The following is a 15,759-nucleotide window of genomic DNA, read 5'->3' as shown; positions in this document are numbered from 1 at the left end:
GAGAAGGAGGGATAAAAATAAACAACAGCCAAATGCTGAAAAAATAATCCACAACCCAAAATATAAGTTATTCTCATAAAGAAAAGAATAACTTAAAACATCAGCAGAAGAATCAAACTGAAACAGCTGCCTGAAGAACTTTTCTACCAAAAACTGCTTCAGAAGAAGCAAATACATCAAAACGGTAGAATTTAGTAAATGTATGCAAAGAGGACCAAGTCGCTGCTTTGCAAATCTGATAAACTGAAGCTTCATTCTTAAAAGCCCACGAAGGGGAGACTGATCTAGTAGAATGAGCTGAAATTCTCTGAGGCGGGGCTTGACCCGACTCCAAATAAGCTTGATGAATCAAAAGCTTTAACCAAGAGGCCAAGGAAATAGCAGAGGCCTTCTGACCTTTCCTAGGACCAGAAAATATAACAAATAGACTAGAAGTCTTCCTGAAATCTTTAGTAGCTTCAACATAATATTTCAAAGCTCTCACCACATCCAAAGAATGTAAGGATCTTTCCAAAGGATTCTTAGGATTAGGACACAAGGAAGGGACAACAATTTCTCTACTAATGTTGTTAGAATTCACAACCTTAGGTAAAAATTCAAATGAAGTCCGCAAAACCACCTTATCCTGATGAAAAATCAGAAAAGGAGATTCACAAGAAAGAGCAGATAACTCAGAACCTCTTCTAGCAGAAGAGATAGCCAAAAGGAACAACACTTTCCATGAAAGTAGTTTAATATCTAAAGAATGCATAGGCTCAAAAGGAGGAGCCTGTAACGCCTTCAAAACCAAATTAAGACTCCAAGGAGGAGAAATTGATTTAATGACAGGCTTAATATGAACTAAAGCCTGTACAAAACAGTGAATATCAGGAAGATTAGCCATCTTTCTGTGAAATAAAACAGAAAGAGCAGAGATTTGTCCCTTCAAAGAACTTGCAGACAAACCCCTATCCAAACCATCCTGGAGAAACTGTAAAATTCTAGGAATTCTAAAAGAATGCCAAGAGAATTTATGAGAACACCATGAAATGTAAGTCTTCCAAACTCGATAATAAATCTTCCTAGAGACAGATTTACGAGCTTGTAACATGACTTAGTACTAAGCGTTCAATTTCCATACCTTCAAATTTAATGATTTGAGAACCTGATGGAAAAACGGACCTTGAGACAGTAGGTCCGGCCTTAACGGAAGTGGCCAAGGTTGGCAACTGGACATCCGAACAAGATCCGCATACCAAAACCTGTGGGGCCATGCTGGAGCCACCAGCAACACAAATGATTATTCCATGATGATCTTGGAGATCACTCTTGGAAGAAGAACTAGAGGCGGGAAGATATAAGGAGGTTGATAACACCAAGGAAGTGTCAGTGCATCTACTGCTTCCGCCTGAGAATCCCTGGACCTGGACAGGTATCTGGGAAGTTTCTTGTTTAGATGAGAAGCCATCAGATCTATTTCTGGAAGACCCCACATCTGAACAATCTGAGAAAACACATCCGGATGGAGAGACCACTCCCCTGGATGTAAAGTCTGATGGCTGAGATAATCCGCCTCCCAATTGTCTACACCTGGGATATGAACCGCAGAAATTAGACAGGAGCTGGATTCCGCCCAACAAGTATCCGAGATACTTCTTTCATAGCTTGGGGACTGTGAGTCCCACCCTGATGATTGACATATGCCACCGTTGTGATATTGTCTGTCTGAAAACAAATTAACGGTTCTCTCTTCAACAGAGGCCAAAACTGAAGAGCTCTGAGAATTGCACGGAGTTCTAAAATATTGATTGGTAATCTCGCCTCTTGAGATTTCCAAACCCCTTGTACTGTTAGAGATCCCCAGACAGCTCCCCAACCTGAAAGACTCGCATCTGTTGTGATCACAGTCCAGGTTTGCCGAACAAAAGAGGCCCCTTGAACTAAACGCTGGTATTTAACCACCACGTCAGAGGGTGTCGAACATTGGGATTTAAGGATATTAATTGTGATATCTTTGTATAATCCCGGCACCATTGATTCAGCATGCAAAGCTGGAGAGGTCTCATGTGAAAACGAGCAAAAGGAATCGCGTCCGATGCTGCAGTCATGAGGCCTAAAACTTCCATGCACATAGCCACTGAAGGGAATGACTGAGACTGAAGGTGCCGACATGCTGCAACCAATTTCAAACGTCTCTTGTCTGTAAGAGACAGAGTCATGGACACTGAATCTATCTGGAAACCTAAAAAGGTGACCCTTGTCTGAGGAATCAAAAAACCTTTTGGTAAATTGATCCTCCAACCATGTTTCTGAAGAAACAACACTAGTTGATTCGTGTGAGATTCTGCAGAACGTAAAGACTGAGCTAGTACCAATATATTGTCCAAATAAGGAAACACCACAATACCCTGTTCTCTGATTACAGAGAGTAGGGCACCCAGAACCTTTGAAAAGATTCTTGGAGCTGTTGCTAGGCCAAATGGAAGATCAACAAATTGGTAATGCTTATCTAGAAAAGAGAATCTCAGGAACTAATAATGCTCTGGATGAATCGGAATATGAAGGTAAGCATCCTGCAAGTCTATTGTAGACATATAATGTCCTTGCTGAACAAAAGGCAGAATAGTCCTTATAGTTACCATCTTGAAAGTTGGTACTCTTACATAACAATTCAAAATTTTCAGATCCAGAACTGGTCTGAACGAATTTTCTTTCTTTGGGACAATGAATAGATTTGAATAAAACCCCAGACCTTGTTCCTGAAAAGGAACCGGCATGATTACCCCTGAAACCTCCAGATCTGAAACACACTTCAGGAAAGCCTGAGCTTTTACTGGATTCACTGAAATGCGTGAGAGAAAAAATCTTCTCACAGGAGGTCTTACTCTGAATCCTATTCGGTACCCCTGAGAGACAATGCTCTGAATCCCTTGATTTTGGACAGAATTTGCCCAAACATCCTTGAAAAACCTTAATCTGCCCCCTACCAGCTGAGCTGGAATGAGGGCCGCACCTTCATGCGGACTTAGGGGCTGACTTTGGTTTCTTAAAAGGCTTGGATTTATTCCAATTTGAGGAAGACTTCCAATTGGAAACAGATTCCTTGGGGGATGGATTAGGTTTTTGTTCCTTATTTTGACGAAAGGATCGAAAATGATTAGAAGCCTTAGATTTACCCTTAGGTTTTTTATCCTGAGGCAAAAAAACTCCCTTCCCCCAGTAACAGTTGAAATAATAGAATCCAACTGAGAACCAAATAAATTATTAATTTGGAAAGAAAGAGATAGTAATCTAGACTTAGATGTCATATCAGCATTCCAAGATTTAAGCCACAAAGCTCTTCTAGCTAAAATAGCTAAAGACATGGATCTAACATCAATTTTGATAATATCAAAAATAGCATCACAAATAAAATGGTTAGCATGTTGTAGTAAACGAACAATGCTATATAAGTCAGAATCCAATTCTTGTTGCACTAAATTCTCCAACCAAAAAGTTGAAGCAGCTACAACATCAGCCAAAGAAATTGCAGGCCTAAGAAGATGACCTGAATATAAATAGGCTTTCCTTAGATAAGATTCAAGCTTCCTATCTAAAGGATATTTAAAGGAAGTACTATCTTCCATAGGAATAGTGGTTTGTTTAGCAGGAGTAGAAATAGCCCCATCAACTCTGGGGATCTTTTTCCAAAACTCTATTGAAATTGCTGGTAAAGGATACCATTTTTTAAACCTTGCAGAAGGATTAAAAGGAGAGCCTGGCTTATTCCATTCCTTAGAAATCATATCAGAAATAGCATCAGGAATAGGAAAAACCTCAGGAGTAACCATAGGAGGTTTAAAAACAGCATTTAAATGATTACTGGTTTTAATATCAAGCGGACTAGCTTCCTCAATATCCAAAGTAATTAACACTTCTTTTAACAAAGAACGCATATACTCCATTTTAAATAAATAAGTCGATTTGTCAGTGTCAATCTCTGAGGAAGGATCTTCTGAATCAGATAGATCCTTATCAGAGGTGGATAATTCATTATGTTGTCGGTCATTTGAAATTTCATCAACTTTATGAGAAGTTTTAAAAGACCTCTTATGCTTATTAGAAGGTGGAAATACAGACAAAGCCTTCTGAATAGAATCGGTAACAAATTCTTTAAAATTCATAGGTATATCATGTACATTAGAAGTTGAAGGAATTGCAACCGGCAATGTACTATTACTGATGGACACACTATCTGTATGTAAAAGTTTATCATGACAACTAATACAAATGACATTAGGAGATATAATCTCCACAATTTTACAACAAATGCACTTAGCTTTGGTAGAAAAAATGTCAGGCAGCAAAGTTCCAACAGATACTTCTGAGGCAGTATCAGATTGAGACATCTTGCAAAATGTAAAAGAAAAAACAACATATAAAGCAAAATTATCAATTTCCTTATATGACAGTTTCAGGAATGGGAAAAAATGCAAATAGCATAGCCCTCTGACATAGAAAAAGGCAAGAGGCAAAAGCAATGGGGCAATAAATAATGAAAAAAATTTGGCGCCAAGTATGATGCACAACGTAACTGAAACATTTTTTGGCAGCAACCATGTCCGGAAGTGACACACTCGCGTCACTAACGACTCAACCCTGTGTGAAACCTCTGCGTCAATTACGACGCCAGAAATGATGAACTTGCATCAACGCACATGCCTTTAGCGCCAAAAAATTATTGCACCAAGAATGACCCAATAAAGTGTAGCATATTGCGCACCCGCGAGCCTAAGTCAGCCCGCAATTTAAAACAAAGTAGTCAATTGAAAAAAAAGACTAAACCCCAGGTAAGAAAAATATTTCTTAGTATTAACTTTTCCCAAATATGAAACAAAGAATCTGCAAAAGGAAATACATGAACCTGACTCATGGCAAATATAAGTACAATACATATATTTAGAACTTTATATAAATGCATAAAGTGCCAAACCATAGCTGAGGTGTCTAAAGAAATAAAAACATACTTACCAAAAGACACCCATCCACATATAGCAGATAGCCAAACCAGTACTGAAACAGTTATCTGTAGAGGTAATGGTATATGAGAGTATATCATCGATCTGAAAAGGGAGGTAGGAGATGAATCTCTACGAACGATAACAGAGAACCTATGAAAAAGACCCCCGTTAGGAAAATCATTGCATTCAATAGGTGATACTCTCCACGTCCCTCTGACATTCGCTGTACTCTGAGAGGAATCGGGCTTCAAAATGCTGAGAAGCGCATGTCAACGTAGAAATCTTAGCACAAACTTACTTCACCACCTCCATAGGAGGCAAAGTTTGTAAAACTGAATTGTGGGTGTGTTGAGAGGTGTATTTATAGGCATTTTGAGGTTTGGGAAACTTTGCCCTACCCTCCTGGTAGGATTGTATATCCCATACCTCACTAGCTCATGGACTCTGGCCAATTACATGAAAGAAAACACCATTTCTTATATATAAACATTGTTACAGCAACACGGCGCATCAAAACAACTTTGCTCACAGACAATAATAATGACATCTACTAATCATATTTATAGTATCATTTGCACAGTTTTATTAACCCTTTCCTATCTACAATGTTTCATTAAATCAAATAAAAAAGGGATGATAAACAATGAAGCTATGTTTATATTATTAAAACATCTAAAGTGCATTAGGTACAATAAATTATTTACATTTTTATTTTTTACTTATAATTTATGACTTTATACTCTAATTTAAATCCTTAGGCAAACTTGCTTTTCCATTCATACAGATGGTGAGAGTCTGGGATCAATTACTCCTGGGAATTACTCTTCTCTACCACTAGGAGGAGGCAAAGATTCCCAAGCGCCAAGAGCTTTATAAAACTCCTCCTACACCACAGGTACCTCAGTCAAGTCTTTGCCTCTGCTAGAGGTGGTTGAAGAATGAAAATGTGCATTGACTCTTCAGAGAAAGGGGCTTTCAGTCCATGTTGAGATCCATTATCCCCTCATAGTAGTGTTTGTTATGGGGATGTATATGGGGTATGGTTTGTGACTCTCTTTTTCACCTCATGGGAAATTTTGTCACAAGCCTTCCATAGTGGTCACAGGGAATACTTCTGTTCCATAACCTCTGCTGATATGTTTCAGTACTGGTTACTAGTAGATGAGTGTCTGTTGGTAAGTATCATATTTTTATTTATATGACATTCTGTAGCCTAGGTTGGGCATTTTTTAATTATAAATTTATCTGATAAATATATAGCCTTGGGACAGAATCCTTATTTTTGTGTTTATTCCCCTTTAATTTTTTTGCACACATCTGATTTATGGCCCGCAGAGCTTAGTTTGTATTTTTTATCTCGTGTCAGCCTTTGGCTTTCAGGTCAGCATGTGTCGGGTTAGCACACGTATGCCGCTAGTACGTGCACGTCAGGTTTTGGTGTGCTAATCTGGCACGCGTCCTCCTATTCTGCTGAGCGCTATCCAGGCTTCAGGTGTGGAGTCTACCTGTCTCCTGCTTTATTTTTTGTTTCGGCTTAGTGTGCTTAGACCTGTACGTTTTATTAAAGAAACTTTTATGATTCAAATAGGGCATGTAATTTTAAACAATTTTTCAATTTACTTTTATCACCAATGTTGCTTTGTTGTCTCGCTATTCTTAGTTGAAAGCTAAACCTAGGAGGTTCATATGCTAATTTTTTAGACCTTGAAGGCCACCTCTTATCTGAAAGCATTCTGACAGTTTTTCACCACTAGAGGGCATTAGTTAATGTGTTTCACATAGATAACTCTGAGCTCACTCACGTTAATCTACCAAGGAGTGAGCACTGATTGGCTAAAATGCAAGTCTGTCAAATGAACTGATATAAGGGGGCAGTATGCAGAGGCTTAGATTAAAGGTAATTACAGAGGTAAAACATGTAGTTTTATAACTGTGTTGGTTATGCAAAACTGGGGAATGGGTAATAAAGGGATTATTTATCTTTTCAAACAACAATGCTTTTATATATGCTATAATGGAGCCTTCTGATTCTGTCCCTAAATCTACCTTGGAACCTGGGTCCTGTGAACACTTGTCTATCAATATTAAGTGTGTGTATTGTTAAAAAAGCTAAATTATCTCCCCTAGCTTATTTATGTGACTTTTGTTAATGCATTCTGACCAACCTAAACCTGCTTCTATGGGTATTTCTGTTCCTTCTGTTTCTTGCTTACAGTGAAACTCTACATATTTTGCTACAGGTGTAAAAGATCTCTTCAAAACGACCAATTCTGAAATGTTTGCAGCTCTGGTCATAAGACCTATATATTGTTTTTGACATTGTGAACAATAAATTAAATAAATCACATAATGAGTGGAACAGTTAATGCTCAGCCTTGTATTATAATTCTCCCCTGTTACATATGATAGGAAGCCAGGCCCTTGCTTAAAGGGACAGGAAAGTCAAAATTAAACTTGCTTGATTAAGATAGAGCATGTCATTTTAAGATCATTTTAAATTCACTTCTATTTTGTGCTTTGTTCTCTTAGTATCCTTTGTTGAAAAAGAATGCACGCATATCCTACACTAGTGGGAGCTAGCTGCTGATTGGTGCCTGCACACATTTGTCTCTTGTGATTGACTAACTAGATGTGTTCAGCTTGCTGCCAGTAGTGCAATGTTGTTCCTTCAGCAAAGGATAACAAGATAATGAAGCAAATTCTCTGGGGCTCAAAAAGTTTCACCATCATTGACCTAGGCCCCTCCATGGATCACCCAGACTACACCTTGATCCTCCTAGTCCTGAAACAAAGGCAGACAATTTGGGGTTTCATGAATTGTCAGTTGAGTTTAAATATATAAGGTAATGTAAAGGATATGTAGAAAGTAGCTTTATAGGAATATAAAAATATTGTTAGGGCAGTAAATATATGCAAATGTGTGATCATCAGCTTTTACCTTAAACCAGTATTAACAACTTTATAGTTACAATGATCTAGTCAATAATCATAGTCTTTTCTTTTGTAGAATTACTGTGACAGCTATGTGCAACATGGATTTCAGTCGCTTTCCTCTGGACACCCAGACATGCTCTTTGGAGCTAGAAAGCTGTAAGTTATTATTTTATCTAACAATTAAAAAGTCTTCATAATCAGTCATTTTCAACACAACTTTTCCCTTCAATCAGTATATTCCACTGTATTGACATATTATCATAATGGATGGGTATAGGTTTGATAATTAATGAAGAATTAAATATAATGAAAAGTAACAACTCAGACCAGTGGCCATACAGCCATTCTGTCAGCGCCATACCTGAGTATGTGGGGTCTGTGCAGGGGATATAAACAGTGGGATTGCAGTGGGCCTAGTTTTCATATTGCATGACAGCAAGGCAGAAATGTGACAAACTCAACCATTTCTGTACTTAGTTTAGTACTCCGAGTGCCTTAGATGACAAATGTGCCATAGTTTGCTGAACCCTGGGTAAAATCATATATTTTCTTAATATTGTAATTTACTTTATCTAAATTTAAAACACCTAACGTCATTAAAATATCATCATAAAGTAGCATCCATTAATACTTGAGCTTAAGATTGTTATTACTATTATTATTATAATAGATTTTTGTAAATCGCCACCAAAGTGTCTTGAATGCCAAAAGAATGGACAGTTTTAAGTAGAAGAGGATGGTCAGTTGGGTCAAAGGCAACACATAGATCTAGAATAATGAGTAATGGCCTTTTGCTTTAGCTGATTATTGGTTACTTTAGTGAGAAGAGTTTCTGTTGAGTGTTTAGAGTAGAAACCAGCTTAGAAAGGATCAAGTAGTATTGAGAGAAAAGGTGTTTGACATTTTTAGATGAAATATTCCAAGATTTGGAGTCAGGATAAAGTAAGGAGACCAGCCGAAGTGATGGGGCCAAGAGAGGTTTTTTTGTGTTTGTGTGATAAGTGCATACTTATTATTATTATTCTTTAATGTATTAGGAAATATGCTAGTGGCAAGAGATTAGTTAAACAGATGAGTTAAGACAGGGGTTAAATAAATTAAGAGAGAAGGAAGAAGTCATAAATGAATGGGATAGAGTAGGAAGGTTATGAGATAAGAAAATATAGCCGTGTAAAGCATTGTTCCAGAGAAAAGTAACAAATAGTTTCCCTGGGTGGTGACTTTGGTAGTGGGTGGAGGTGCAGGTGGACAGAGGAAGGTGTAAAAAGCTTTATGGGGTTGTACAAAAGAGTTGACACAATAGAAGAGAAATATAATTGTTTTGTCTGGTTGAGTGCAAAGTTTAATGACTGGCAGGATGATACATTTATAGGAGGAAAACAGCATAGGTGTGTGATTTCCACCTCTGTTGTTCAGCAACATGTGACCATTTGTGGGGTTAGCAAGTCTCCTTGGTGTGGCATGGATGTCACTAAGTGCAGGATTCCCTAGATCAAGGAGGCTAGAGCTCTTGTGTTAAAAGAGGAGAGAGAGGTTTCAGATTCAGTGAAAAGTGGTACATTTATTACAGAGAGTATGGAGTGAGCATTCTAAAGCACCAAGGAAAATGGTGTACATTTAGAGGATGTGCAATTAATGGGGTTGCAGAGATAAGAAAGTAAAAATTTATATGATTCAAATAGAGCATGTCATTTTAAGACACTTTTAAATTCACTTCTATTTTCAAATGTGCTTTGTTCTCTTGGTATCCTTTGTTGAAATAGCATACGCACATATCCTACACTAGTGGGAGCTAGCTGCTAATTGGTGCCTGTATACATTTGTCTCATGTGATTGGCTAACTATATGTGTCCAGCTAGCTGCCAGTAGTGCAATGCTATTCCTTCAGCAAAGGATAACTTGAGAATGAAGCAAATGTGATAATAGAAGTAAATTGGAAAGTTGTTTAAAATTGTATGTTCTATCCAAATCATGGAATACATTTTTGGGGTTTCCTGTCCCTTTAACCCCTTAGTGACCAGACCACTTTTCAATTTGTTGACCATCTGGGACCAAGGCTATTTTTGGACTTTCTAAAGATATGATTATTTTCATCATATCTTATAATTTACTATAAAAAAAAATATAAAATATGAGGAAAAAATGAAAAAAAATGCACTTTTTCTAACTTTGAGCCCCAAAATCTCTTACACATCTACAACCACCATAAAATACCAATGCTAAACAGTTTCTAAATTTTGTCCTGAGTTTATAAATACCCAATGTTTACATGTTCTTTGCTTTTTTTGCAAGTTATAGGGCAATAAGTACAAGTAGCACTTTGCTATTTCAAAACCATGTTTTTTCAAAATTGGCGATAGTTACATTGTAACACCAATATCTGTCATGAATCCCTGAATAACCCTTCAAATGTATATATTTTTTAAAAGAAGACAACCTAAGGTATTAAACTTGGGGTATTTTGACTTTTTTCATGCAACCATTTTACCACCAATCTATGCCAAAGTTTGGGGGGGAAAAAAAATAATTTGATTTTTTGACAAAATAGCAATTTAAGAATACATTTACTGATAATATTAAGGGTTACTGCCAAATAACACCCTCATATGTCTTCAGCAGCATCTCCTGGGTACAGTGATACCACCCATGTATAGGTGTGCCGGGTTCTCAGGGGGCTAAAAGCTCTTATTTTTAGGGAGCGCATTCCAGTTTTTCAACTTGGAATTTTCACATCGGTCATCATGCACCCATGTCCTATTTGGGACATTTCTGAAGCTGGTCAATGGAATTTACCCCCATCAAACCATATATTTTTGAAAAGTAGACACCCTAGGGTATTTCAAATGCTTGTATTTTAACACTTTCCATGCACTAATTCAACCACCAGTCTTTGTCAAACTTTTGGGTAGTCATTATTTTGTGTTATTTTTCACACACATTGTACTTTAGGCATGGATTCTCAGTTCCTGTTATGTGTTACTGCCAAAAAAAACCCTCAATATGTGTTCAACAACATCTCCTGAGTACAGTGATACCACCCATGTATAGGTGTGTCGGGTTCTCTGGGGGCTAAAAGGCCTTAATTTTAGGAAGCGCATTCCAGTTTTTCAACTTGGAATTTTCACATCGGTCATCATGCACCCATGTCCTATTTGGGACATTTCTGAAGCTGGTCAATGGAATTTACCCCCATCAAACCATATATTTTTGAAAAGTAGACACCCTAGGGTATTTCAAATGCTTGTATTTTAACACTTTCCATGCACTAATTCAACCACCAGTCTTTGTCAAACTTTTGGGTAGTCATTATTTTGTGTTATTTTTCACACACATTGTACTTTAGGCATGGATTCTCAGTTCCTGTTATGTGTTACTGCCAAAAAAAAACTCAATATGTGTTCAACAACATCTCCTGAGTACAGTGATACCACCCATGTATAGGTGTGTCGGGTTCTCTGGGGGCTAAAAGGCCTTAATTTTAGGAAGCGCATTCCAGTTTTTCAACTTGGAATTTTCACATCGGTCATCATGCACCCATGTCCTATTTGGGACATTTCTGAAGCTGGTCAATGGAATTTACCCCCATCAAACCATATATTTTTGAAAAGTAGACACCCTAGGGTATTTCAAATGCTTGTATTTTAACACTTTCCATGCACTAATTCAACCACCAGTCTTTGTCAAACTTTTGGGTAGTCATTATTTTGTGTTATTTTTCACACACATTGTACTTTAGGCATGGATTCTCAGTTCCTGTTATGTGTTACTGCCAAAAAAAACCTCAATATGTGTTCAACAACATCTCCTGAGTACAGTGATACCACCCATGTATAGGTGTGTCGGGTTCTCTGGGGGCTAAAAGGCCTTAATTTTAGGAAGCGCATTCCAGTTTTTCAACTTGGAATTTTCACATCGGTCATCATGCACCCATGTCCTATTTGGGACATTTCTGAAGCTGGTCAATGGAATTTACCCCCATCAAACCATATATTTTTGAAAAGTAGACACCCTAGGGTATTTCAAATGCTTGTATTTTAACACTTTCCATGCACTAATTCAACCACCAGTCTTTGTCAAACTTTTGGGTAGTCATTATTTTGTGTTATTTTTCACACACATTGTACTTTAGGCATGGATTCTCAGTTCCTGTTATGTGTTACTGCCAAAAAAAACCTCAATATGTGTTCAACAACATCTCTTGAGTACAGTGATACCACCCATGTATAGGTGTGTCGGGTTCTCTGGGGGCTAAAAGGCCTTAATTTTAGGAAGCGCATTCCAGTTTTTCAACTTGGAATTTTCACATCGGTCATCATGCACCCATGTCCTATTTGGGACATTTCTGAAGCTGGCCAATGGAATTTACCCCCATCAAACCATATATTTTTGAAAAGTAGACACCCTAGGGTATTTCAAATGCTTGTATTTTAACACTTTCCATGCACTAATTCAACCACCAGTCTTTGTCAAACTTTTGGGTAGTCATTATTTTGTGTTATTTTTCACACACATTGTACTTTAGGCATGGATTCTCAGTTCCTGTTATGTGTTACTGCCAAAAAAAACCTCAATATGTGTTCAACAACATCTCCTGAGTACAGTGATACCACCCATGTATAGGTGTGTCGGGTTCTCTGGGGGCTAAAAGGCCTTAATTTTAGGAAGCGCATTCCAGTTTTTCAACTTGGAATTTTCACATCGGTCATCATGCACCCATGTCCTATTTGGGACATTTCTGAAGCTGGTCAATGGAATTTACCCCCATCAAACCATATATTTTTGAAAAGTAGACACCCTAGGGTATTTCAAATGCTTGTATTTTAACACTTTCCATGCACTAATTCAACCACCAGTCTTTGTCAAACTTTTGGGTAGTCATTATTTTGTGTTATTTTTCACACACATTGTACTTTAGGCATGGATTCTCAGTTCCTGTTATGTGTTACTGCCAAAAAAAACCTCAATATGTGTTCAACAACATCTCTTGAGTACAGTGATACCACCCATGTATAGGTGTGTCGGGTTCTCTGGGGGCTAAAAGGCCTTAATTTTAGGAAGCGCATTCCAGTTTTTCAACTTGGAATTTTCACATCGGTCATCATGCACCCATGTCCTATTTGGGACATTTCTGAAGCTGGCCAATGGAATTTACCCCCATCAAACCATATATTTTTGAAAAGTAGACACCCTAGGGTATTTCAAATGCTGGTATTTTAACACTTTCCATGCACTAATGCAACCACCAGTCTTTGTCAAACTTTTGGGTAGTCATTTTTTTGTGTTATTTTTCACACACATTGTACTTTAGGCATGGATTCTCAGTTCCTGTTATGTCTTACTGCCAAAAAACACCTCAATATGTGTTCAACAACATCTCCTGAGTACAGTGATACCACCCATGTATAGGTGTGTTGGGTTCTCTGGGGGCTAGAAGGCCTTATTTTTAGGAAGCGCATTCCAGTTTTTCAACTTGGAATTTTCACATCGGTCATCATGCACCCATGTCCTATTTGGGACATTTCTGAAGCCGGTCAATGAAATTTACCCCCATAAAACCATATATTTTTGAGAAGTAGACCCCCTAGGGTATTTGAAATGCTGGTATGTTCACACTTTCCATGAACTTATTTAACCACCAGTCTTTGTCAAACTTTTGGGTAGTCATTTTTTTGTGTTATTTTTCACACACATTGTACTTTAGGCATGGATTCTCAGTTCCTGTTATGTGTTTACTGCCAAAAAACACCTCAATATGTGTTCAACAACACCTCCTGAGTACAGTGATACCACCCATGTATAGGTGTGTTGGGTTCTCTGGGGGCTAGAAGGCCTTATTTTTAGGAAGCGCATTCCATTTTTTACACTTCCCATTTTCACATCCCATGCACCCATGTTCTATTTAAGACATTTCTGAAGCCGGCCAATGTAATTTACCCCCATAAAACCATATATTTTTGAAAAGTAGACATCCTAGGGTATTTCAAATGCAGGTGTTTTAACACTTTCCATACACTAATTCAACCACTAGTGTTTGTCAAACTATTGGGCATTCATTTCTTTGTGTTATTTTTCACATACATTGTACTTTAGACATGGATTCACAGCTCCTGTTATGTGTTACTACCAAAGAAGACACCAATATGTGGTCACCAACATCTCCTGAGTTCAGTGATACCACCTATGCATAGGTTTGGTGGCTTGTTTGGGCGGTGCAATGCCAAATGTCTGACATGTGTTTGTGATTTTTTTTCACATTTAACATATTTTCTTTGCCTATCGTCTTTTTTTGGGGGTCTTTTAACATACCCCAATTTATTTGTTTTCCATAAATGTGATTATATTTAAAAAGTTGACCCCCCAAGGTATTATACATGGAGTGGTTTGATGACTTTGATGCAACCGTTTTAGCCCAAAAATTTGGAGAAAGTATATGGTGGTAATTTTTCAATTTTCATTGTTACAGACACATTGCTTTTTTACTATGATTTAGGAGAGACTGTTGTAAGTTATTGCAAAAGAATACTTCAGGTTGTTTTCTGCAAGGCACCCTGAGTACACCTATGCCCCCCATGCATAGGTTTGCCAGGATTTTGGGAAGGTTATGTTACAATTTTATGACTTGTGATTTTAGTTATTAAAAATGAGAGTATTTCTTCTGATAGGCCTATCTTTAGTTTGGGGCCTATCACATACCCCACTTTTATTTATTGCATTCAAAGTGTATATTTTTTAAATGTTGACACCCCAAGGTATTGTATATGGTGTGCTTTGATGCCTTTGAAGCAACCGTTTTAGCCCAAAAAATTGGAGAAAGTATATGGTGGTAATTTTTCAATTTTCATTGTTACAGACACATTGCTTTTTTACTATGATTTAGGAGAGACTGTTGTAAGTTATTGCAAAAGAATACTTCAGGTTGTTTTCTGCAAGGCACCCTGAGTACACCTATGCCCCCCATGCATAGGTTTGCCAGGATTTTGGGAAGGTTATGTTACATGATTTTAGTTATTAAAAATGAGAGTATTTCTTCTGATAGGCCTATCTTTAGTTTGGGGCCTATCACATACCCCACTTTTATTTATTGCATTCAAAGTGTATATTTTTTAAATGTTGACACCCCAAGGTATTGTATATGGTGTGCTTTGATGCCTTTGAAGCAACCGTTTTAGCCCAAAAAATTGGAGAAAGTATATGGTGGTAATTTTTCAATTTTCATTTTTACAGACACATTGCTTTTTGACTATGATTTAGGAGAGATTGTTGTAAGTTATTGCAAAAGAATACTTCAGGTTGTTTTCTGCAAGGCACCCTGAGTACACCTATGCCCCCCATGCATAGGTTTGCCAGGATTTTGGGAAGGTTATGTTACAATTTTATGACTTGTGATTTTAGTTATTAAAAATGAGAGTATTTCTTCTGATAGGCCTATCTTTAGTTTGGGGCCTATCGCATACCCCACTTTTATTTATTGCATTCAAAGTGTATATTTTTTAAATGTTGACACCCCAAGGTATTGTATATGGTGTGCTTTGATGCCTTTGAAGCAACCGTTTTAGCCCAAAAAATTGGAGAAAGTGTATGGTGGTAATTTTTCAATTTTCATTTTTACAGACACATTGCTTTTTGACTATAATTTAGGAGAGACTGTTGTAAGTTATTACAAAAACATACTTCAGGTTGTTTTCTGCAAGGCACCCTGAGAACACCTATGTCCCCCATGCATAGGTTTGACAGGGGTTTTGGTTAAAAAAAAAACAGGCCCAATTTTAGAAAAAAATAGAGTAGTGAAATGTAAAAATCTGGCACAGTAAAAGTAAAAAAAAAAAAAAAACATCTAACTGTAAAC

At 37.4% G+C, this 15,759-nt stretch overlaps 1 protein-coding gene across 2 annotated transcripts in view; it reads left to right on the top strand.

The window, feature by feature from the left end:
• Nucleotides 1-15,759, top strand: part of LOC128656564 (gamma-aminobutyric acid receptor subunit rho-2-like) — a 321,708-nt gene that overhangs the window by 217,491 nt on the left and 88,458 nt on the right. For both annotated transcript variants that reach the window (XM_053710539.1, XM_053710538.1), the window contains one exon: nucleotides 7,987-8,069. In XM_053710539.1, coding sequence (XP_053566514.1) covers nucleotides 7,987-8,069 — 83 coding nt within the window. The remainder of the gene's footprint in view (nucleotides 1-7,986; nucleotides 8,070-15,759) is intronic.

Source organism: Bombina bombina, chromosome 4, assembly GCF_027579735.1.
Source record: "Bombina bombina isolate aBomBom1 chromosome 4, aBomBom1.pri, whole genome shotgun sequence".
Classification (NCBI taxonomy): Eukaryota; Metazoa; Chordata; class Amphibia; order Anura; family Bombinatoridae; genus Bombina; species Bombina bombina.
The sequence above is the reverse complement of the archived record's forward strand: the minus strand, read 5'-3'. Positions and strand labels throughout refer to the sequence as shown.